This window comes from Saccopteryx bilineata, chromosome 2 (genome assembly GCF_036850765.1).
Source record: "Saccopteryx bilineata isolate mSacBil1 chromosome 2, mSacBil1_pri_phased_curated, whole genome shotgun sequence".
NCBI classification, from domain to species: Eukaryota; Metazoa; Chordata; class Mammalia; order Chiroptera; family Emballonuridae; genus Saccopteryx; species Saccopteryx bilineata.
Window position 1 is genome coordinate 249431198 of NC_089491.1, and position 24228 is coordinate 249455425.

At 42.9% G+C, this 24228-nt stretch overlaps 1 protein-coding gene across 1 annotated transcript in view; it reads right to left on the reverse strand.

Moving 5' to 3' along the window:
• Positions 1-24228, reverse strand: part of MAPK1 (mitogen-activated protein kinase 1) — a 104971-nt gene that overhangs the window by 35521 nt on the left and 45222 nt on the right. The window contains exons 2-3 of the mRNA XM_066259966.1: positions 11631-11813; positions 7900-8089 (exon numbers count right to left, since the gene is read on the reverse strand). Coding sequence (XP_066116063.1) covers positions 7900-8089; positions 11631-11813 — 373 coding nt within the window. The remainder of the gene's footprint in view (positions 1-7899; positions 8090-11630; positions 11814-24228) is intronic.

Here is a 24228-nt window from a genome sequence, read left to right on the forward strand (position 1 = left end):
TTACCAATTTTCAGAAGGGTTGATTTGATGTAAGTGGGATCATGTTTTGTTATTTGTATAGCTGTAGTACAGGGCATAGAATCAGCAGTTTCTCAAAAATTATTGGTTATAATTTAAAAAATAAAGAGGAAGTTTGGACCAGGCATCCCCAAACTACAGCTCGCGGGCGGCATGAGGCCCCCTGAGGCCATTTATCCGGCCCCCTGCACTTCTGGAAGGGGCACCTCTTTCATTGGTGGTCAGTGAGAGGAGCAGTATGTGGCGGCCCTCCAATGGTCTGAAGGACAGTGAACTGGCCCCCTGTGTAAAAAGTTTGGGGACCCCTGGTTTAGACCTTTAAAAAACTTCACAGCCGTGGCCGGTGGCTCAGTGGATACAGCATCAGCCCAGTGTATGGATGCTCCGGGTGTGATTCTTGGTCAGGGCACGTAGGAGAAGCAACCATATGCTTCTCTCCGTTTTTCCTCTTCCCTTCTCCCCCAGCCCCTGCAGCCAGTGGCTTGATTGGTTAGAGTGTGGCCCTGGGTGCTGAGGATAGCCCGTTTGGTATGAGCAAGTCAGCCTTAGGTGCTAAAAATAGCTTGGTACTCAAGCATTGGCCCTGGATGGGGTTGCCAGGTGGATCTCAATCGGGGCACATGTATGAGTATGCCTCACTATCTCCCCTTCTCTCACCTAAAAAAAACCCCATTTTTAAAAATATAAAATAAATAAAAAGATTTCCCAACTCCATGAATGGTCATCAGTGGAAAGCTCATGTGATTTATTTATTTTCTATTAAGTGAGAGATAGGGAGGGAGAGAGACAGACTCCTGCATGTGCCCCAGCTGGGATCCACCTGGCAAGCCCCCTACCAGGCAATGATCTACCCATCTGGGGCTGCTCCACTGCTGTGCAACCAAGCTATTTTAGCACATGAGGCAAGGCCATGGAGCCATCCTCAGTGCCTGGAGCCAGCTTGCTCAAACCATTCAAGCCATGGTTGCAGGAGCAAGAGTGGGGGGGAGGGAACAAAAAGGAGAGGGGTGAAGAAGTAGATAGTCGCTTCTCCTATATGCCCTGACTGGGAATCGAACCCGGGACTTCTATATGCTAGGCTGATGTTCTACCGTTGAGCCAACTGGTTAGGGCCACCTCGTGTGATTAAAAAAAAAAACATTCTTTTAACACAATATAGAAGACTAACCAAATTCATACAGCATTAGCCAAAACCCAAAAAGGGTACAAAATAAAAGCAACAATATTTGTCATAATTCCATATGAAGAAAGACAGACAACTAAGAACATAAAAGGACCTATAGCATGCCCAGTTGGCTACTTTTGGGGCTGTATACATTCAAATTTTCAAAGTCCTCTTTCTAGGCACATGTGCTGTGATCCTAACATCCCAGGACTTCTACTAAGATTTCTGTGGGCTCAGTCTAGCAAACAGTAAGGACACAGACTAGAGACCATATTCCCCTGATAGTTCTACTTAAAATGTGTTAGCAGAAACTCTCATTAGGGTTGTTTTTTTTTCCTTCATCATTAGGGTTTTTAACACCTGTGTTCCTGTGGCCCTAGGAAACAAAAAGTCTAAAAAGAGAAGGTCCCAGAAGGGTCCTGATAGGCCAACATCTGCTGAGTCTCAGGGCATCAGATAACAAGTACAAAGGAAACCAAAAAGAAAGCTTACTGCTATTGGCCTCGACTGGTACCAGAGTCAAAAAGTTAAAGGTCTCAGACACTTAGAATAGCTGATATCCTGAGGCTCAAGAGAAGGAAATACTTCAGTAATACAGAAGTCAATGGGAGAAATGACATAGTTACCTACTTGGAAACTCATAACAAGAAGGTAAGCAATGGCACAGGCTATAAACTTTCTAGGTACAGGGGCCTGTGGAACAAGTAGCAAGATCACCCCAAGATACTGAGGATGTGATGGGTGTACAGTTGATTCTAGAGCTCAAGCTGAAATGACTTCTACCCATAACGCTCTCTCATTCCTTGTATATATACCTGAGCTGCCACCATACATGGACTTTCCTTTCAGACACACTAGGACAAATCAGTTACCTAGTGACATACTATACTCATCTTTGGTATGAGATTCTCTGCTGAGTATTTATGTCTATGTAAATGAAATACAACCCATATGTACATAAAATGTGGCTGAATTCTACTGTTGTAAATATTTAAAACATCCTATTGAGTCTGTGTTAAACTGGGTTTTGAAAACAATGCCTGGATTATGCAGATTGCCAACAACACATGTATCAGTGTGGGTGTAAATTTTGGGAGTAGTGCTTAAAATGGCTCTAGGTTAAGACAAGTCCACAACAGTGAACAGACAACAAAGCAGTATGGTTGTCTTCTTAAAAATTAGTATTGTCAAGCAAAACAAGTGAACTTTCCCCAGAATTATGACATACTTAATATACTGAGAATGTTTCTCCAAAAACAAGTAAAAGCAATCTGCCAAAACAGAATTGTGATAAGAAATGGAAAGAAAACAAAACAAAAACTAGGGGTTTCAAACCTGGGTCCTCTGCATCCCAGTCCAATGCTCTATCCACTGCGCAGCCTGGTCAGGCTCTTATTATTCTTACTTTTATTTCTGTTGTTCCTTTTGTCAACAATACTCTATGCCCAACATAGCCACTGGTCTACTAAAAGCATTCTCATGCTTAGAGGAATACCACCTTCTTCTTGACACCTCATATCCCCAGCTATATCCAACCCACCTCTCCTATTTGCATTTGTATCCCATTCTTTTCAGTATCTCAGTTACAGCATATAATAGTACAATAATCTATTGTTTCAGATTTTTGGGACAGACACTCATCTCCCTCACTAGGTACAATTTACAGACTTGTAGGAATATCTGTTGAAACGAAGTATACGAAATTATCATTGCTATACATCAATATGTACTTTAAAAAAACCCCAAAATGATTTTGAGAGAGGAAGGGGGAGAAGATGGGGGAGGAGGAGGGAGGAGAGAGAAAATGTGTGTGTGTGTGTGTGTGAGAGAGAGAGAGAGAGAGAGGGAAACATCGACTTGTTCTACTTATATATGCCATCACAAGTTGTTTCCTGTATGAGTCCTGACTGGGAATCACACCTGAAACCTCGGCATGTTGGGACAATGCTCTATCTAACTCAACTACCCAGCCAGGGTCTATACGGACCTTTTAAACAGCTTTATTGAAGTGTAAAATTCACATACCACACAACTCACCCATTTAAAGTACACAATACAATGATTTTTGGTATTATAATCACAGGGTTATACAACCATTACCACCATTCAATTTTATTTTTATTTTTTGACAGAGACAGAGAGTCAGAGAGAGGGACAAATAGAGACAGACAAACAGGAAGTGAGAGGGATGAGAAGCATAAATTCTTTGTTGCGGCACCTTAGCTGCTCATTGATTGCTTTCTCATATGTGCCTTGATGGGGTGGGGTGGGGGCTATAGCAGAATGAGTGACCCCTTGCTCAAGCCAGCGACCTTTGGGCTCAAGCCAGGGACCATGGGGTCATGCCTATGATCCCACTCTCAAGCTGGTGAGCCTGTGCTCAAGCCGGGTGAGCCTGGGTTCAAGCCAGTAACCCCAGGGTTTCGAACTTGAGTCCTCCATGTCCCAGTCCAACACTCTGTCCACTACGCCACACCACTGCCTGGTCAGGCCAATTTTAGAACATTTTTATAACCACAAAAAGAAACCTTGTCCCCATTAGCAGTCTCTTCCCTATCTCAACAGCCCTAGTCAACCACTAACCTTTCTGTCTCTATATATTTGTCCGTTCTAGGCATTTCATATAAATGAAACAATAAAATATGTCGTCTTTTAGGACTGACTTCCTTTACTTAAAAAATATGTTATAAGAGTCAACCATGTTGTAGTATCAGTACTTCATTCCTTTTTATTCCATTGTATGAATCATTTACATTTTATTTATCCATCATCATTTGGACATTTGAACTGTTTCTACCTTTAGGCTAATTTGCTACTATGAATATTTGTGAACTTTTTGTGTGGTCATGCTTCATTCCACTTAGGTATACAAATGGGGTGAAATCCTCACCAATACTTATCATCTGACTTTTCAATTATAGCCATCCTAGTTTGTATGAAGTGGTCTCTCAGTGTGGTTTTGATTTGCATTTCCCTATTAATATTGTATTTACTGAACATTTGCATATTTTTTTTAGAGAGATGCCTGTTCAGAGCCTTTGCCCATTTTTTTTTTTTAGATTTTATTTATTCATTATAGAGAGGAGAGAGAAAAGGGGAGGAGCAGGAAGCATCAACTCCCATATGTGCCTTAACCAGGCAAGCCCAGGGTTTTGAACCGGCAACCTCAGCGTTTCCAGGTTGACGCTTTATCCACTGCGCCACCACAGGTAAGGACGCCTTTGCCCATTTTTAAGTTGAGTTATTTATCTTTTTAATTGTTCAGTTGTAAGAGTTTTTCATATAGTCCAGATATGTCTTATCAGATACATGATTTACAAACATTTTCTCTCATTCTATGGGTTCTTTTCACTTTTTTAAAAATTTTTTATGGAGACAGAGAGAGTGTCAGAGACAGGGATAGACAGGGACAGACAGACAGACAGGAACGAAGAGATGAGAAGCATCAATCATTAGTTTTTCGTTGCACATTGCAACACCTTAGTTGTTCATTTATTGCTTTCTCATATGTGCCTTGACCGCGGGCCTTCAGCAGACCGAGCAACCCCTTGCTCGAGCCAGCGATCTTGGGTCCAAGCTGGTGAGCTTTTGTTCAAACCAGATGAGCCCGTGCTCAAGCTGGCGACCTCGGGGTCTTGAACCTGGGTTCTTCCGCATTCCAGTCTGACGCTCTATCCACTGCACCACCACCTGGTCAGGCTCTTTTCATTTCTTTGATGATTCCTTTGTAGCACAAGTTCCTAATCTCGATGAAATCCAAATTTTTTTCTTTTGCTATTTATTTGTGCTTTCAGAGTCATGTGTAAAAGGCTCTGCCTAAAGCAAGATTGCAAAGATTTACACCTATTGACCTGTGGTGGCGCAGTGGATAAAGCGTCGACCTGGAAATGCTGAGGTCGCCGGTTCGAAACCCTGGGCTTGCCTGGTCAAGGCACATATGGGAGTTGATGCTTCCCGCTCCTCCCCCCCGTCTCTCTCTCCCTCTCTCTCTCCTCTCTAAAATGAATAAAAAAAAGAAAAAAAAAAGATTTGCACCTATTATTTTCTAAGCATGTTCTAGTTTTATATCTTAAATTTGGGTCTTTGATCCATTTTAAGTTTTGTACATGATGTGAGCAGGGGCTCAATCTCAGTATCTTGTATATGGCTATCCATATATTCCAAGACCAGTTATTGAAAAGACTATTTTTTTCCCTAAAATGATCTGGCCATTCTTATTGAAAACCCATTGATCATAAACACACATGGGTTTATTAATTGACAGCAATTCAATTATACTAATCTATATGTCTACTCTGTACCAATATCACACAGCCTAAATGCCTACAGCCTTAGAGCAGGGGTAGCAGGGGTAGTCAACCTTTTTATACCTACCGCCCACTTTTGTATCTCTGTTAGTAGTAAAATTTTCTAACTGCCCACCGGTTCCACAGTAATGGTGATTTATAAAGTAGGGAAGTAACTTTATAAAATTTATAAAGCAGAGTTACAGCAAGTTAAAGCATATAATAATAATTACTTACCAAGTACTTTATGTCGGATTTTCATTAAGTTTGGCAGAATAAATAGTTATAAAACAACTTATTATAGTTAAATCTATCTTTTTATTTATACTTTGGTTGCTCAGCTACTGCCCACCATGAAAGTTAGAATGCCCACTAGTGGGCGGTAGGAACCAGGTTGACTACCACTGCCTTAGAGTAAATTTTGAAATCAGGAAGTGTCCTCCAATTTTATTCTTCTATAAGATTGTTTTGGCTATTCTGGGTCTCTTGAATTTCCACATGCATTTCAGGAACAGCCTGTCCATTTCTGCAAAAAAATCACCAGGGGCTTTGATAGGGACTGCATTAAAACTGTAGATCATTTTGGGGAGTACTGCCATGTTAACAATACTAGTTTTCCAATCTATGAACATGGGTTTTATTTCCATTTATCTTCTTTTTATTGCAGGTAAGAAACCCTTTATTATTGGCCTTGACTCATTCATCATGTAGTGTCCAGCATGGGTCACATGTACAGAAAAGCCGTCTGGCATACTCAGCTCTTCCTGGCTATAGCTGCCCTTCCAGTTCAGATGCCAGGCCTCTGTCCACCACACCAGGGAAGCCAAGTCTACCTTCCCAGGAGTTCCTGGGGCACCGAAGGCCAAGACTGTCCCAGGATTACAACCTCAGTCTATCCCATCTTGGCCAGGGATCCTAAGGAGGAAAAGGCAGGAGCCTGGACGATCAGTTACTTTTTGGTTTCACGATCATTTAAAAACCAGAAAAGATAAATTTTCAGTTTAAAAAAAATCAGCATTGGAGGAGAGAGTCTGGGAATCCTCCATGAGGACTAAGCAGCTGTGTCCCTTGAGTTTGTTCTAAAGACAAGGCCACAATGACCTGGGTTTCCTGGTTGGGCCAGTTGAAGGTACTTCCTTCCCGACAGTACCATGTCTGGGATCAGTGTCTTGACCACAAGGCACATGAAAAACTGAGATATGAGGGAGGTGGGGACAGCGAGCAAAGTGGGAAGCCACAGTAGCAGGTGCCAAAAGCACTGGAGCTGGGCCAGGTAATGGGACCTCATGTACAGTGATGGCCATCTTTGTCTTTGCCTGTAGGTCCTCCATATGCACTGGGTCCAAAAGGTCACAGGCATTGGGTGTGAATAGCATGGTGGCTTCAAGGCAGAAGTACTTGACTAAATCGACCTGCAGGTGGCCCAGCCTGTCTACCCACTCCTGGAAGGTGCACATCTGGTCCATAAAGGCCACAGTAGCCCTGGATGTAGCATGCAGACCAGTGGGAGTCTGCAGTGGCACTGTGTGCAAGGTCAGCACCATCTGCAATGCATTCCCTGCAAAAAGCTCACTTTACCTCCGGTGCAGCAGTGCCACCTGGTGGGCCACCAGCAGGTCGGGGAAGAAGGGTTCCATGGTATTTTCATATATTTCTGAATTCTACTTAATTCTACTCTGCTGAAGAGCAGCTGTGCTGCCAAATGCTAGTCCTGAAACTCCCAGCCAGGCCTTGGCAGGATCAGCTCTGACACTGGCTACCCAGGGAAGAGGTCTCTGCCCACCCCAATGCCACCAGTACAGAGCCTGGGGGCGGGGAGCTGCCCGAAGGTATCTAGGTCTTCTGGAATTCACATGTATTTTTACTAGACTGGATCCACATCCCTTCATCTTATCTAAGAACTGTAGACATCTCTATCTCTAATTATTTACCTCTGCTACCTATTAAAATAGAAATATATGTAGAGATATACTGCCCATTTTCAAGAGAATTCTCAGGACTGTAAAGGATCTTGAGTTTCCCTGTTTACTGGGAATGCCTTATTTGGACATCAAAGTCACTGAAGTTTTCTGAATCTTTTTATAGAAGAAAGTATTAAAGAAAAAAAACCACCAATGAAACAGATATGCTTTAACTTACACAAAAGGCATACAATCCTATTTTTATATATAAGTATAAAAGTACACATTATGTAACACCTTAGAAAAAACTTTGGAAGAAAATATACCAGTTTGTTATAGTGGTTACCTCTGGAAGGGAAGATGCAATGGGATGGAAAAGAAGAGAATCTTAGCACTCTTTACTTGCATTTTTTCCCATAAAAATATTTTCATATATCTCTGGTATATTTTAAATTTGAGTAACAATATAAATATTCCTTAATAAAAGTTTTTAAAATATTTATCGCCCAAAAGTAAAAACCTGCCTGACCTTGAGATCGCAGGTGGTGTTGAGCAGCAGGTTAGAAGGTTTGAGGTCACGGTGCAGTACGTTAGCTGAATGGATATATTTTAACCCTCTGAGGATCTGGTAAAGAAAATAGCAGATATGATCGTTGCTGAGGTGCTGTGTCTTCAAGAGCTTGTAAAGATCTGTTTCCATGAGGTCCTGTACTATATATCTATACGGACAGGTTAAGGTAACACACCAAATAGCTGAACACACTTAGCAAAGCACTGAAAACAATGGACTTCCATTATTACATCATGAGGACTATGAGGAAAATGAAAAACTGATGAAAACTTAGTATTGCTTTATAGAAGGAATCTGAAGTAATCAACTCATTTTTAGGTCCTATGAGACAACAGGCATGATACCCACTTCACAGGACCCATTATTGGCCTAGACCAGTGGTTCTCAAACTCTCTGAAGTCAAGGCGCATTTAAAATCCTACAAATAATTGTAGGCACATATACACAAATATATATAATAGAAATATGTTATAATAATTAAGTCAAATATTAAAGAAAAAAATATAAAGTCCAAGTGTGCTTTTATGGTAATTAAATGAAATAAATACGACAAAACTAAATTTATTCTAACATTAAAAAACATTTTTTGAGTTATGTTTTTTAGAATTCATAAAAAAGGGGTTAAAAATTTAAAAAAGACCAAAAAGTTATCTTTTTATATATATAGATACATTCTTAGTAAGATTTAGTAAATCTGGCAGGTCCTGGTTTGAATGTGTTAAGTTTTTTCATTCTTGTGTTCATGAGAAACATGAGCATGATGTGCCCTAGCAAAATTCTTCAATGTTTGGGCATATATTTGAAAGGCAAACTCTCATTTCCTCGTCAATAAATACATTGAAGAATTCCACTTTTTTTACTCTTAATTGTGTTGAGTGCAGAAAACCCCCACCATACATATCATCTTAACTTTACACTAAACAAAGGATATAAAAAACTTGCCTCCAGTCTTTCTGGGGAACATGGGGGGTAGTGTACAGTCCAGCACCACAGCTTAACAGCCTTTTGCAACCTAATCAGGCAAGTGAGGTGGGGGGTTGGGCAGATGGTCAGCTTACAGCCAATTCCCCACACCTCTGTCCCTCCAAAATCTAAACTCCAAAAACCCTGTTGGTTTTTTGGTCCCCAACAAGTACATATTTCTCTGGAATACCACAAGGCACACCTGAAAAATCTTCTAGGGCACACAAGAGTGCCCTGGTGCCCACTTGAGAACCACTGACCTAGACAAAGACCTGAAAAAAGCTGTTACAGAAATATTGGCCAATATTGACATCTTAACTTTCTTGTTCTTTTGAGTTTTCTACCATCTAAGAGCCTCTCCAAAGCTTGTTTGAAATATCTGGGCAAGGGTGGTGACCAGAAAGGATCCTTTCTTTGGCCCAGCAACAACCTATATGTCATTGTCCTTTTACCTCCTTTCTCATTCCCCTCAAAATTCAACCATAAAACTTTTGGAAATAGAGGCCTAAATTTCCTGCTGTTAAATTCAGTCTATCTGCCTGACTCTTCAATTAATGTTGAGATCCTAAGTAAATAAGACTATGAGGAAGTTATACCAAGAAGGAGCTTGTGCTAGTTTTGCTTCTATTGCTTTCTTGTCCTGTATCTAAGCATCTAGAATTTTAGCTATGATAAATATCTTCCTTAAATTAAATTCTAAAAGCCATTAACTTTTTTTTTCTTAATTTTTCCATTGATGGGGGAGAGGGAAGGGAGAGAGCATCAACTCATTCCACTTAGTTGTGCACTCACTGGTTGTTTTTTATTTTATTTAAATATTTTTTATTTTAGTGAGAAGAGGGGAGGCAGAGACAGACTCCCGCATGAGCCCTGACTGGGATCCACCAAGCAAGCCCACTGGTGTGCAATGCTCTGCCCATTGGGGGCCCTTGCTCCATTGCAACTGGAGCCATTTTTTAGTGCCTGAGGCGGAGGCCATGGAGTCATCCTCAGCACTCGCTCTAATTGAGCCTTGGCTGCAGGAGGGGAGGTGGGGAGGGAGGGGGAGAGAGAGAGAGAGAGAGAGAGAGAGAGAGAGAGAGAGAAGTGAGAGGGGGAGGGGTGGAGAAACAAAGGGGCGCTTCTCCTGTGTGCCCTGACAAGGAATAGAACCTGAGATAGCCACACGCCAGGCCGATGCTCTACCACTAAGCCACTGGCCAGGGCCATCATTGGCTATTTCTTGTATGTGCCTGGGATCGAACTCACAGTGTGTGGGGATGACATTCCAGCCATTGAGCAACCTGGCCAGTGACAAAGCCTTTAGCTTTTAACTTTACCATATTATTATTTCATCAGCAATGTTTTTGCATTTCTTTTATTCATTTCTGTATTAATGTTATTTTATGTATCCTATAGATTTATGCCAGATGAGATACAGGATGGGATTAAAATGCAACCTACTTAAAAATTTGTCATCTGAAAGAGATTTGATTTTTATGGTGAAAGGTAAAGCAGGACAACAGATGGTAGGGAAAGAAGGCATTTCACTTAAAATATCATTATAAGCTAGTAAAAGAGCTATTTAAAAGTGGAAAGGGGCCCTGGCTGGTTAGCTCAGTGGTAGAGCATCAGCCCGATGTGTGGAAGTCCCAGGTTCGATTCCGTCAGGGCACACAGGAGAGGCCTTCTCCACCCTACCCCCTCCCCGTCTCGCTTCTCTCTTTCTCTATCTCTTTTCCTCTCCTCCTGCAGTGATAGCTTGATTATAGAGTGAGTTGGCCCGGGCACTGAGGATGGCTCTCTCTCTCGAAATAAATAACTAAAATAAAATAGAAAAAAAAAGAAACTTTCTTTTGGTAGATCCTCTTCAATATTTTTTTAAATTTTTATTCATTTTAGAGAGAGAAGAGAAAGAGACAGAGAGAAAGAGAGAGAGAGAAGGGGGAGGAACAGGAAGCATCAGCACCCACTGTGCCTTGACCAGGCAAGTCCAGGGTTTTGAACCGGTGATCTCAGTGTTCCAGGTCGACGCTTTATCCACTGTACCACCAAAGGTCAGGCTCTTTTTTTTTTTTTAATTTTTATTTATTTTAGAGAGGGGAGATAAAGAAGGAGAAAGAGAGAGAGAGAGTTAGTATATTTAAAGTCTTTATCTTTCAAATGCAGTCTTTACCCAGGCAGTCTCCTCTGGACCTACACAGTCCAGATCTTTAAATGTTGGTCATAGTTAATAGTGTACTTTAGAGGTGTGTCACCTTAAAGATCATGAGAGCTACTTCCTTAATTTTCAAGATGAGAAAACTGATACCTAGAGGTAAAACGACTTTGTCTAAGATTGGGACAGTCTGGATTTGACCATGTGATATCCAAGGTACCCTCTCTTTCTTAGTCTAAGCTCTTTCGCTTCTTTTTCACCATCATAACAAACCATACCTTGAATGAAGAAAGAATGACTAGAAATGGTATTAACCAAAATTTTCTATAACTATACTTTAAAAAAACTACTGAAATTGATGAGAATACAATAGGGTTGTCCATAAGACACTGAAAGTAGTTAGGACTGATAAAATGAATTAGAAAAGTATTTTACATAAGTATTACAGTAAATGGCAAGCATATCACAATTTCCCCTTAAATTTGCTTTTATACACTTTTCTTTTAATTTGATAAGTCCAGGACATTTCAAATTGCATTTCCTCAACAAGGTGACCAAGCAGTGGAGTTATGTTGTCTGCAAAGGATACACATCTTTCATTTGCTCGATGGTTGGTGCTCGAATAATATCATTGATTCCAATGATGTTCTCGTGTCTGAAGCGCAGTAAGATTTTTATCTCCCTCAGGGTCCTCTGGCAGTAGGTCTGGTGCTCAAAAGGACTGATTTTCTTGATAGCTACTCGAACTTTGTTGACATTATCATAAGCAGAGCTATAAAAGAAAAGGGGCAGGAGAGAGATAGCCATTAAAAACAGTTCTCAGCGTATCTTGGTAGAAAGAATGCAAACTGATAAAGTATTAAGTGTTTAGCACTTTGATTAAATACTTGTTTAATACATGTGAAGGTACCATGTATATTATACACAAAAAGCCTCAAGCTAGGGAAGATGCTGCTGGAACAAGGTAGCAGAGGGCCTGGACCTGGTAACTGTGGATGCCAACCAATGAATGCATAAATAAGTGGAACAACAAATCAATGTTTCATTTTTCTTTTCTTTCTCTCTCCCTTTCCTTTTCCCTTTTCCCTCCCTCCCTCCCTCCCTCCCTTCCTCTCTCTCTCTCTCCTCCTCTTTCCTCCTCTCCTTTCCTTCTTTCTTCTCTCTCTCAAATAAATTTTTAAAAAAGAGACACCAAATAATTCATGGTAAAAGGTTTGCCATGGCCCTGGCCAGTTGGCTCAGTGGTAGAGCATCGGCCTGGCGTGCAGAAGTCCTGGGTTCGATTCCCGGCCAGGGCACACAGGAGAAGCACCCATCTGCTTCTCCACCCCTCCCCCTCTCCTTCCTCTCTGTCTCTCTCTTCCCCTCCCGCAGCAAGGCTCCGTTGGAGCAAAGATGGCCCGGGCGCTGGGGATGGCTCCTTGGCCTCTGCCCCAGGCGCTAGAGTGGCTCTGGTTGCAGCAGAGCGACGCCCCGGAGAGGCAGAGCATCGCCCCCTGGTGGGCATGCCGGGTGGATCCCGGTCGGGTGCATGCGGGAGTCTGTCTGTCTCTCCCTGTTTCCAGCTTCAGAAAAATACCAAAAAAAAAAAAAAAAGGTGTGCCAAATAAAATATATTTGCCAAGTATCAGAACAAATAACAAAACTGAGAAGTCCAAGGAGAAATGAGCAAATATAGACTTACTGTGGAAGAGTACAAACTCTTTCTGATCAGTTCTGTAGCACAGGGGTCCCCAAACTTTTTACACAAGGGGCCAGTTCACTGTCCGTCGGACCATTGGAGCTGGACTATAAAAAAAACTATGAACAAATCCCTATGCACACTGCACATATCTTATTTTAAAGTAAAAAAACAAAATGGGAACAAATACCATATTTAAATAAAGAACAAGTAAATTTAAATCAACAAACTGACCAATATTTCAATGGGAACTGTGGGCCTGCTTCTGGCTAATGAGATGGTCAATGTGCTCCTCTCACTGACCACCAATGAAAGAGGTGCCCCTTCCAGAAGTGCGGCGGGGGGGCTGGATAAATGGCCTCAGGGGGCCGCCTGCCGCCTGTGGGCTGTAGTTTGGGGACCCCTGCTGTAGCAGATAGTGTAAACCAAAAAGGAAGCAGAATGGAATAGTAGGACAGACAGGAACAGACCTAATTCCATAGACAGGTCATACCTCCTTTATAGTTGAGAACCAATAAGAATAATCTCATGCCTTCTCACTTAAAACAGGTCAGTTGGTTTTTTATTTTATTACTGAGTACTGATACAATTGGGGCTTACTAATCCTCACCCCAACAGTCTTCTTGAAAGCAAACTTACGGCCATGGGCATGTCTGACTACCATGTCTCAGTAAAACTAGAATTTTATCGTGTTGAGTTTAAACTAATATTTTACAACTATTTTAACTTATGTTCCCTTTTGTTGAACTCATGTTCTCTCTCTGATTTGAATTATCCACAGAGAATTTACATTTTTTTTGCATTGATTTTAAAAGAGAGAGAGAGAGAGAGAAGCATCAAATCATTGTTCCACTTAGTAGTTGCTCCACCTATTTGGGCACTCATTGATTGCTTCTTGTACATGCCCTAACTGGGGACTGAACCCGTGACCTCAGTGTGCCAAAACTATTCTTTTATTCACTAAGCTACCTGACCAAGGCGGGGTCTAGTGTCTCTTAACAGTGTTTGATTTAAAATCAGTTTGGTAACTCCTGACCAGTAGTGGTGCAGTGGATAGAGCATCAACCTGTTAATGTTGAAGTTGCCAGTTAGAAACCCTGGGCTTGCTTGACCAGGTGGTGGCGCAGTGGATAGAGCATCAGACTGAGATGCGGAGGACCCAGGTTCAAGACCCTGAGAGGTCACCAGCTTGAGTGTGGGCTCATCTGGTTTGAGCAAAGCTCACCAGCTTGGACTCAAGGACGCTGGCTTGAGCAAGGGGTTACTCGGCCTGCTAAATCAAGGCACATATGAGAAATGAATCAATGAACAACTAAGGCCCGTCACAAAGAAAAACTGATGACTGATGCTTCTCGGTCTCTCTCCGTTCCTGTCTGTCTGTCCCTATCTATCCCTTTCTCTGACTCTTGCTGTCTCTGTTAAAAAAAAAAAAATAAAGAAACCCTGGGCTTGCCCAGTCAAGCCACATATAAGAAGCAACTAAGAGTTGATATTTCCCATTCCCCCTCCCTCTAAAGATCAATAAATAAAAATTTTTTTTTAAAAAAACCATTAAAAATAACATGTTGGCCCTGGCCGGTGGCTCAGTTAATAGAGCATCAGCCCAGCATATGGATGTCCCAGGTTTGATTCCCAGTCAGGGCACATGGGAGAAGTGACCATCTGCTCTCCTTCCTCTCCTCTTCTTTCAAGTAGCCAGTGGCTCAAATGGTTCAAGTGTGGCCCTGGGTGCTTAGAATAGCTTGGTTGGTCCTAGTGTGTCAGCCTCAGATGCTAAAAATAGCTCAGTACTTGAGCATCAGCCCCAATGGGGTTGCCAGGTTATAATCCCAGTTGGGGCACATGTGGAAGCCTGCTTCACTATTACTCCTCCTCTCGCATAAACAAACAAATAAATAAGACATGTCAAATAGACATTTCTCCAAAGATATACAAATGGCCAGCAAGCATATAAAAGTTGCTCAACATCACTAATTATTAGAGAAATGCAAACGAGAACCACAGTAAATCACCTCATACCCATAAGGATTGCCACTATCAAAAAAACAAAAAAGTGTTAGGATGCTGTGAAAACTGGAACCCTTATGCAATGTTGGGAATGTAAAATGGTCTACCACTATGAAAAACAATATGAAAATTTCTCAAAAAATTACACCCAAAATTGTCATATGATACAACAATCCCACTTCTGGATATATATCCAAAAGAATTCAAAACAAGATCTCAAAAAGATATTGGCACACTCATGTTTACTATAGCATTATTTACAACATCCAAGTGGAAGCAATTCAAATATCCATTATGGATAAATGTATAATGAAAATGTGATATATATTATACATACACAAGAATATTTTTCAGCCGTAAAAAAAGGAGGAAATTCTATCACATTACATCATGGATGAATCTTGAGGACATCCTAAGTGAAGTCAATCAGACACAAAAAGAAAGTACTGTATAATTCCGCTCATAAGTGGCATCTAAAGTTGTCAAACTCACAGAATCAGAAAGTAGAATGGTGTTTATCAAGGCCTGAGGGGAGGAAGAAATGAGGAGATGTTGTTCAAGGGTACAGTTTTAGTCTTGCAAGATTAAATCATTAGTTTTTCATTGCGCATTGCGACACCTTAGTTGTTCATTGATTGCTTTCTCATATGTGCCTTGACCGTGGGCCTTCAGCAGACCGAGTAACCCCTTGCTCGAGCCAGCGACCTTGGGTCCAAGGTGGTGAGCTTTTGCTCAAACCAGATGAGCCCTCACTCAAGCTGGCAACCTCGGGGTCTCGAACCTGGGTCCTCCGCATCCCAATCCGACGCTCTATCCACTGCGCCACCGCCTGGTCTGGCTTAAACTTCTTAAAAGGGAAAGAAATTAAACATTCCAATAAAAAGAATGATAGTGGTTTCAATGAACTTACATATGTGATAAAACTGCACAAAACTAAATACACAAAGATGAATGCATAAAAATTACTGACATGAATAAGCTTTGTATAAAATTTATCAATGTCAATCTCCTAGCTATGCTATTATACTATAATTATGCAAGATGTTACCACTGGGGAAACACCTCACTATTTCTTACAACTGCACGTGACTACAATCATCTAAAAAAATTAACTTTAAAAACGAGGTTCATCAATAGGGAAGTAGGTATTCATGCATTAGAAAACTATGCTGCTGAAAAAAAGGAATGACAATGAAAGATCTTCAAGATCTTTTAAGTGTAAAAGAAGGCAAGATTTAGCAGTAGATAATATACTACCTTTTTTATAACAAAGAATGAAAAGATATATATTAACATTTGTTTGTGTTTGTATAAAGAAAGTCTGAAAGAGTACAAAAGGAAGTGATATATGTAGTGATGGAGGGAGGGACAGAATACCACACTGGAGTGGGACAGACAGGGAAGGAAAGCCTTTCATTGTATTACTCTTTATGCTGGGGTTCTTTTTTTAATTTGACTTTTAGAAAAAAACCCATCAATATGTTATTCCACGTATTCATTTCATGCCATTATTGGTTGATTCTTTTTCTTTTTTTTTTTTTCCTGAAGCTGGAAACGGGGAGAGACAGTCAGACAGACTCTCGCATGCGCCAGACCGGGATCCACCCGGCACGCCCACCAGGAGGCGATGCTCTGCCCCTCCGGGGCGTCGCTCTGTTGCAACCAGAGCCACTCTAGCGCCTGGGGCAGAGGCCGAGGAGCCATCCCCAGCGCCTGGGCCATCTTTTGCTCCAATGGAGCCTCGGCTGCAGGAGGGGAAGAGAGAGACAGAAAGGAAGGAGAGGGGGAGCGGTGGAGAAGCAGATGGGTGCTTCTCCTGTGTGCCCTGGCCGGGAATCGAACCCGGGACTTCTGCACGCCAGGCCAACGCTCTACCACTGAGCCTCTTTTCTTTTTTACTGAAAGAGACAGGGAGAGAGATGAGAAGCATCAACTCATAGTTGCGACACTTTAGTTGTTCACTGATTACTTCTCATACATGCCTTGACCAGGGGGCTCAAGCTGAGCCAGTGACCCCACGCTCAAGCCAGCAATCTTTGGGCGCAAGCCAGAAGGCTCAGGGTTTCAAACCTGGAACCTCAGTGTCCCAGACTGACACTCTATCCACTGTGCCCCCATCTCTCATGCTATTGGTTGATTTTTGTTCTTTTTTCTTTTTTTCTTTTTTTTCTTTTTTTTTTTTTCTGAAGCTGGAAACAGGGAGAGACAGTCAGACAGACTCCCGCATGCACCCGACTGGGATCCACCCGGCACGCCCACCATGGGGCGACGCTCTGCCCACCAGGGGGCGATGCTCTGCCCCTCTGGGGCGTCGCCATGTTGCAACCAGAGCCACTCTAGCGCCTGGGGCAGAGGCCAAGGAGCCATCCCCAGCACCCGGGCCATCTTTTGCTCCAATGGAGCCTTGGCTGTGGGAGGGGAAGAAAGAGACAGAGAGGAAGGCGCGGCGGAGGGGTGGAGAAGCAATGGGCGCTTCTCCTGTGTGCCCTGGCCGGGAATCGAACCCGGGTCCTCCGCACGCTAGGCCGACGCTCTACCGCTGAGCCAACCGGCCAGGGCCCTATTGGTTGATTTTTGTATGTGCCCTGACTAGGGATCAAACCTCGACCTTGACATGTCGAGATAATGCTCTAACCAACTGAGCTATCCAGCCAGGGCTTCCTATTTAGATTGTTTTGATTGAAAAGCCATGTGAACCTCTTTAAAAAATATTTTTAAAAATTTAAATTAGGCCTGCCTGACCAGGCAGGGGCGCAGTGCATAGAAAGTCGAACTGGGACGCAGAGGACCCAGGCTTGAAAACCCCAAGGTCACAGGCTTGAGCGTGGGCTCATCCGGCTTGAGCACGGGCTCAGCAGCTTGAGTGCGGGGTCGCTGGCTTGAGTGTGGGATTATAGATATGCCCCCATGGTCACTGGCTTGAGCCCAAAGGTCACTTGGCTTGAAGCCCAAGGTCGCTGACTTGAGCAAGAGGTCACTTACTCTGCTGTACCCCCCCTCTGTCAAGGCACACAAAAGAAAACAATCAATGAACTAAGGTGCCACAATGAAAAACTGATGCTTCTCATCTCTCTCCCTTCCTGTCTGTCTGTCTGTCTGTCCCTCTCTCGGTCTCCCTCTGTCTCTGTCACAAAAATGTAAATAAAATTTATATTTAAATTAGGCCCTGGCTGGGTAGCATAGTTGGTTAGAGTGTAGTGCTAATATGCCAAGGTTGTGGGTTGGAATTCCATGAATGCATAAATAAGTGGAACAACAAATTTATCTTTCTCTCTCAAAACCAAATATTTTTAAAATTTTTATTTATTTTAGAGAGGAGAGAGAGAGAGAAGGGGGGAGGAGCAGGAAGCATCAATTGTGCCTTCATCAGGCAAGCCCAAGGCTTTAAACTGGCAACCTCACTGTTCCAGGTCAATGCTTTATCCACCTGTGGTCAGGCCAAATCAATAAATTAAAAAATAATTTTTAATTAGAAAAAAACACAAGACAATACTAACAGAATACTGGAATATCCTTTACAGGAGAAACTACAATTATTTTACAGTTCCTGACCAATACAAAATAATCTTCCTAAGTGGAATTCGATATATTGTTTAAAACAAACACATACACACACTTGAATAAAGGGGGAAACTTTTACCCAGCATTGGGTTAGCATCTTCTATGTATTGAGGACTATTCTAAGCCTACTGAAGAGCTCAAGTTATTGAGATCACCCAGTCACCTTATACAAATGTAGCCTCAAGTCCCCGACAAATTCTATATTGAGATGCATAAATTGTGGGGAATGGGAAGGAGTCAAGGTAAGTATACTCAATTTTCAAAACAGATTTCTACTATATGGCAACAAAAAGGAATGAACTGTTAATATAAACAACACAGATGAATCTTAAAAATAATTATACTGAGTGAAGCCAGACCAAAAAAAGTACTTTCATTCATATCATATGCAAATTAATATATGGAGAATGAAAGCAAGTCAGTAGCAATGCCTGGGGCTGATGGGAGAGAGGGACTACATAAATGGAAACTAGATAACTTCTGGAGGTGATGAGTATGTTTATCTTGTTGATAGTTTCATGAGAATGCATGTCAAATTTATCAAACTGTATACTTTAAAAATGTGCTGTATAGTCTATATTAATTAATTCTTCAGAGAGCAGTTAAAAAAAAAGGTACCAGGGTTTCTTGGGTGCATGGTTTATTCCCGGGCCTGGGTGGACAGAAACAGTCTAGAAATGTATTTGGCCAGTAAATGTGAAGTAGAAGCCCACAAAATTATAGAGTAGATTATTTAACAGATGTTTTGTGATTACTTAGGGAAGAAAGGGGAACCAGAATAACTCAATTATGAACAAGTCATGCTAAACTAACTTCATTTCCTGTTTTGATAGGGTTACCACACAACATGAGAGTGATTCCAGAGTTGTGGTGGATTCAACCCTACTTGTCAAGCACTTCCCATTTGTGAGACTTTTTATGTAGGACTGGTGGCAAAGACAGAGAACGACGATGCTCTGAAGAAGCTTGCAATTTAATGAGGGAAAGAGACAGGAAGCGACAACACACATTGCCTTTATCATAGTAAAGTACATCTGAAACACAGGAAGAAATTGGGTAGATTAAGTCCAAATAAGGGTTTTGAGGAGAGGATTAAAAGGGCCTACAGTAACCACATCCTGAAGGATAACAGATTTTCAATAGGAACAATGCTACAGAGAAAGATAAGAGCCAACACATGGAGAGGAAAATGAACAGAACAAATCCAGCCATGCCCCTCCTCATAAGGAGGTTTATGGGGTCCAGGGAACAGGCTCATCAGTTGTTCCAGAATCACCCTGTCTCCTATGTCTGTGTGGGCATCCTGCAGTCGCTCTGTTTGAAGTAGAATGTTCTTCCAATGTGTGCATAAGTTGTGACCAAGGGGCAGTGTCTGTAGGGTGTGTACTGCACCCAGAATATCCAGGCCTATTAAATATTTTCTCATTGTGCACTGATGTAAAACATATAAATATTCACACTGAGATCAAAACAATTCTAAACATTAGTCATTTATGTGTTCACTGTATATTATGTTTGCTTAAACTTATTGATATGTTGCTTTGCCTTATTTCTTTTTTTTTTTTTTTTTTTTTTTTTTTTTTTTTTTTGCATTTTTCTGAAGCTGGAAACAGGGAGAGACAGTCAGACAGACTCCCGCATGCGCCCGACCGGGATCCACCCGGCACGCCCACCAGGGGCTACGCTCTGCCCACCAGGGGGCGATGCTCTGCCCATCCTGGGCGTCGCCATGTTGCGACCCTCCTGGGTGTCGCCATGTTGCGACCAGAGCCACTCTAGCGCCTGGGGCAGAGGCCACAGAGCCATCCCAGCGCCCGGGCCATCTTTGCTCCAATGGAGCCTTGGCTGCGGGAGGGGAAGAGAGAGACAGAGAGGAAGGCGCGGCGGAGGGGTGGAGAAGCAAATGGGCGCTTCTCCTGTGTGCCCTGGCCGGGAATCGAACCCGGGTCCTCCGCACGCTAGGCCGACGCTCTACCGCTGAGCCAACCGGCCAGGGCTGCCTTATTTCTTATATGTCTGTCACTCAAAATGTTTATAGTTTACTACTGGGAACTAAGTGGTAGTAAAAAATGAAAAGAAATTTTACAAATAACACTTATTTAATAATCGCTGCAATTTACTGAGTATAAGGCACTGCTATATATAAATATCTGTGAAACTCTTTCAGAAGGTATTTTAAAGGTGGCTTCAAAAGCAGGTAAGATTTAAAAAATAGGCAGTCAATGAGAAAGATCTGTTGAAAGAAGAGTTGCAAGAGTTAAAGCATGGAAGACTGAGTACAAGTGCTGGGTCATTCTATAAGGCTAGTGTTTAAAATATGCCCAGGGGAAAAGCAAATATGGTGACACCAGACAGAGAAAGCTGGGAAATCTATACAGTACTTCATTCTGATAACAGAAGGACTTCTTGGACTATGAGAGTGACACTATCAGAATACAGGTATTTCTGTGGACTGAAGGATGCTAAAGCTAGAATTAAGACCATTGAGAAGAGTATAGTTGTAATTCTCAAAATAATTATACTACTTTGAAATTACAATAGTTGTTACAATTGCTGCTTGATCTTGCTACTTAAAGCATTAATAAAGAAGTATATACAGGGCCTGGGCAGGTTGAATCAGTGGTAGAGCATCAGCCTGGGTGTGGAAGTATAGGGTTCGAGTCCTGGTCAGGGCAACAGGAGAAGTACCATCTGCTTCTCCACCCCTCACTCTCTTGCTTCTCTCTCTCTTCTCCTCCAGAGATGGCTCAATTACAGCGGGTTGGCCCCAGGCACTGAGACGGCTCCCTGGCCTCCACCTCTCAGGCACTAAAAAATCACTGCGGTTGCAGCGGACCAAAGGCCCCAGATTGACAGAGCATTGCCCCATTGTGGGCTTGCCAGGTGGATCCTGGTTCGGGCACTTGTGGGAGTCTGTCTCTGCCTCCACTCCTATCACTAAAAGAAAAAAAAAGGCAGCACATACATTAAGATATATTTTCTCATTATTTAAAACTCCATCTTTCAATATAATTGATTTCCCTGGTAATCATATATAATTTATTTTATTCATCTTTAGTATATGCGGCTTAAGTGTCTGTTTGTCGTCGATAGCTTATTGGTCGCTTGCTTAACGGTACTAGCCAATGGGGTGAAGTTGCCACGGCATTCAAATAGTCCCGCCTTCTGGCATGCCACCTCACAAATCGAGGTTAAAGATTGGAGCAATTATTATGCTGTTAAGAAATCTTAACACCAGAAGGGGTCTTTGCAATGGTACAAGACTAGAGGTTCTCCAATTGAAAAATAATGTCATAATAGCTAAGTCTTTGACTGGCTCCTCTAAAGGTGAAATACATGTCATTCCAAGAATTGATCTGGCTCCATCTCAAACAGGGTTGCCGTTTCAATTGAAACGTAGACAATTTCCTGTAAAACTTGCCTTTGCTATGACCATCAATAAGTCTCAGGGCCAAACGCTTAAGCGTGCTGGCATTTTTTTACCTGCACCTGCATTTGGACACGGTCAACTTTATGTTGCCTGTTCAAGAGTTCGTGAAAGAACGGACGTAAAATTAAAAATAATTGATGGTCCTCTGCAAGGCGAGCTTAAAAATGATGGAAAGATCTACACAAGAAATGTTGTGTACAAAGAGATCTTTGACATGTGAATTAACATTTTATTATTTAAATCACCTTTATTTATTGAGCTAGCGGTGGCTCTTAAGAAATGTACCGCCAGTGGTTTCCTTCATTGCACTCTACTTTAAGCAATTAAGCAAGTAGAAGGGGGAAACCCTGTGGGGCAGTAAGCAAAGGGGCGTCCTCACCGCCTGCCCTGGGTAATTCAATTTGAATTAGCAGACACCTTTGCACAAATCATTTTAATTACAATTTATAATACCTAGAACAGCGGTCATTTCGTATGACTGCCGGGCTTTCTAGTTTAACATTAACCTAAGAAGGAGCCATAGGTTTCACTGACTACCTACTGTATTTCCCCATGTATAAGACGCTCCCATGTATTAGACGCACCTTAATTTTGGGGCCCGAAATTTTTTTGGGGGGGAAGTATTACATAAAGTTATTGAACTCAAGTTTTATTTATCAGCAAATTCATAGAACTCCTCATCACTGTCAAAACTCCCATGCATTAGCTCAGGCATGGCCAACATACGGCCTGCACCCGTGTGATGAGTTTATGCGGCCCACAATTAATTTTTTTTTTTTTTCATTTTTCTGAAGCTGGAAACAGGGAGAGACAGTCAGACAGACTCCCGCATGCGCCCGACCGGGATCCACCCGGCTCGCCCACCAGGGGCGAGCTCTGCCCACCAGGGGGCGATGCTCTGCCCATCCTGGGCATCGCCATGTTGCGACCAGAGCCACTCTAGTGCCTGAGGCAGAGGCCACAGAGCCATCCCCAGCGCCCGGGCCATTTTTGCTCCAATGGAGCCTTGGCTGCGGGAGGGGAAGAGAGAGAGAGGAAAGCGCGGCGGAGGGGTAGAGAAGCAAATGGGCGCTTCTCCTGTGTGCCCTGGCCGGGAATCGAACCCGGGTCCTCCGCACGCTAGGCCGACGCTCTACCGCTGAGCCAACCGGCCAGGGCCCACAATTAAATTTTTAATATTCTCCGCTACTTTAAAATCTCAGCTACTCAGAAGCAGAAGCGTCTTTGATTATTGGAAATTGAGATATTTAAGAAGATAGTGATATGCGGAAAAGAATTCTGTGTGTGACTAACCTAGGGTTAACTTCCAATAATTGGTCGAATGGATTTGCGATACTTATTTTTTTTTTTTTTTCATTTTTCTGAAGCTGGAAACAGGGAGAGACAGTCAGACAGACTCCCGCATGCGCCCGACCGGGATCCACCCGGTACGCCCACCAGGGGCGACGCTCTGCCCACCAGGGGGCGATGCTCTGCCCATCCTGGGCGTCGCCATATTGCGACCAGAGCCACTCTAGCGCCTGGGGCAGAGGCCAAGGAGCCATCCCCAGCGCCCGGGCCATCTTTGCTCCAATGGAGCCTCGGCTGCGGGAGGGGAAGAGAGAGACAGAGAGGAAAGTGCGGCGGAGAAGCAAATGGGCGCTTCTCCTGTGTGCCCTGGCCGGGAATCGAACCCGGGTCCTCCACACGCTAGGCCGACGCTCTACCGCTGAACCAACCGGCCAGGGCTATTTTTTTTTTTTTTAATCCCATTATAGGCCCTGGCCGGTTGGCTCAGTGGTACAGCGTCAGCCTGGCGTGCAGAGGTCCCAGGTTCGATTCCCGGCCAGGGCACATAGAAGCGCCCATCTGCTTCTCCATCCTCCCCCTCTCCTTCCTCTCTGTCTCTCTTCCCCTCCCGCAGCTGAGGCTCCATTGGAGCAAAGATGGCCCGGACGCTGGGGATGGCTCCTCGGCCTCTGCCCCAGGCACTAGAGTGGCTCTGGTTGCAACAGAGCGACGCCCCGGAGGGGCAGAGCATCGCCCCCTGGTGGGCAGAGCGTAGCCCCCTGGTGGGCATGCCGGGTGGATCCTGGTCGGGCGCATGCGGGAGTCTGTCTGTCTCTCCCCGTTTCCAGCTTCAGAAAAATACAGGAAAATAAAAATGCCATTATAAAGATTTAAAACTTTTGTACTCGTCTGTACTCGATATGAACTGTTTGACGTTTAGCAGCAATGTGAAACCCACATTCTTTTAGGCGGAGTTTGCCAGTGCGCACCCAAGGTTAAACAATTTGTTATTTTTGTGGTCAAGTGTGCTGAATCAAGTGGCATTGTAGTATAAACAATAGCTGCAGTTGATAACTGAAAACATGTCCAGGCTGTTTGTAAAACGAAATAATTGTTTTATTTGCGATATAACCCCTTCAAGCTCATTCTATTAATTAAATAGTTTCAACTGATTGCGATACAGTTTGGATATTTATACGGTTTGTAATTATATTTTTATTAAAATAATATTGTATATTA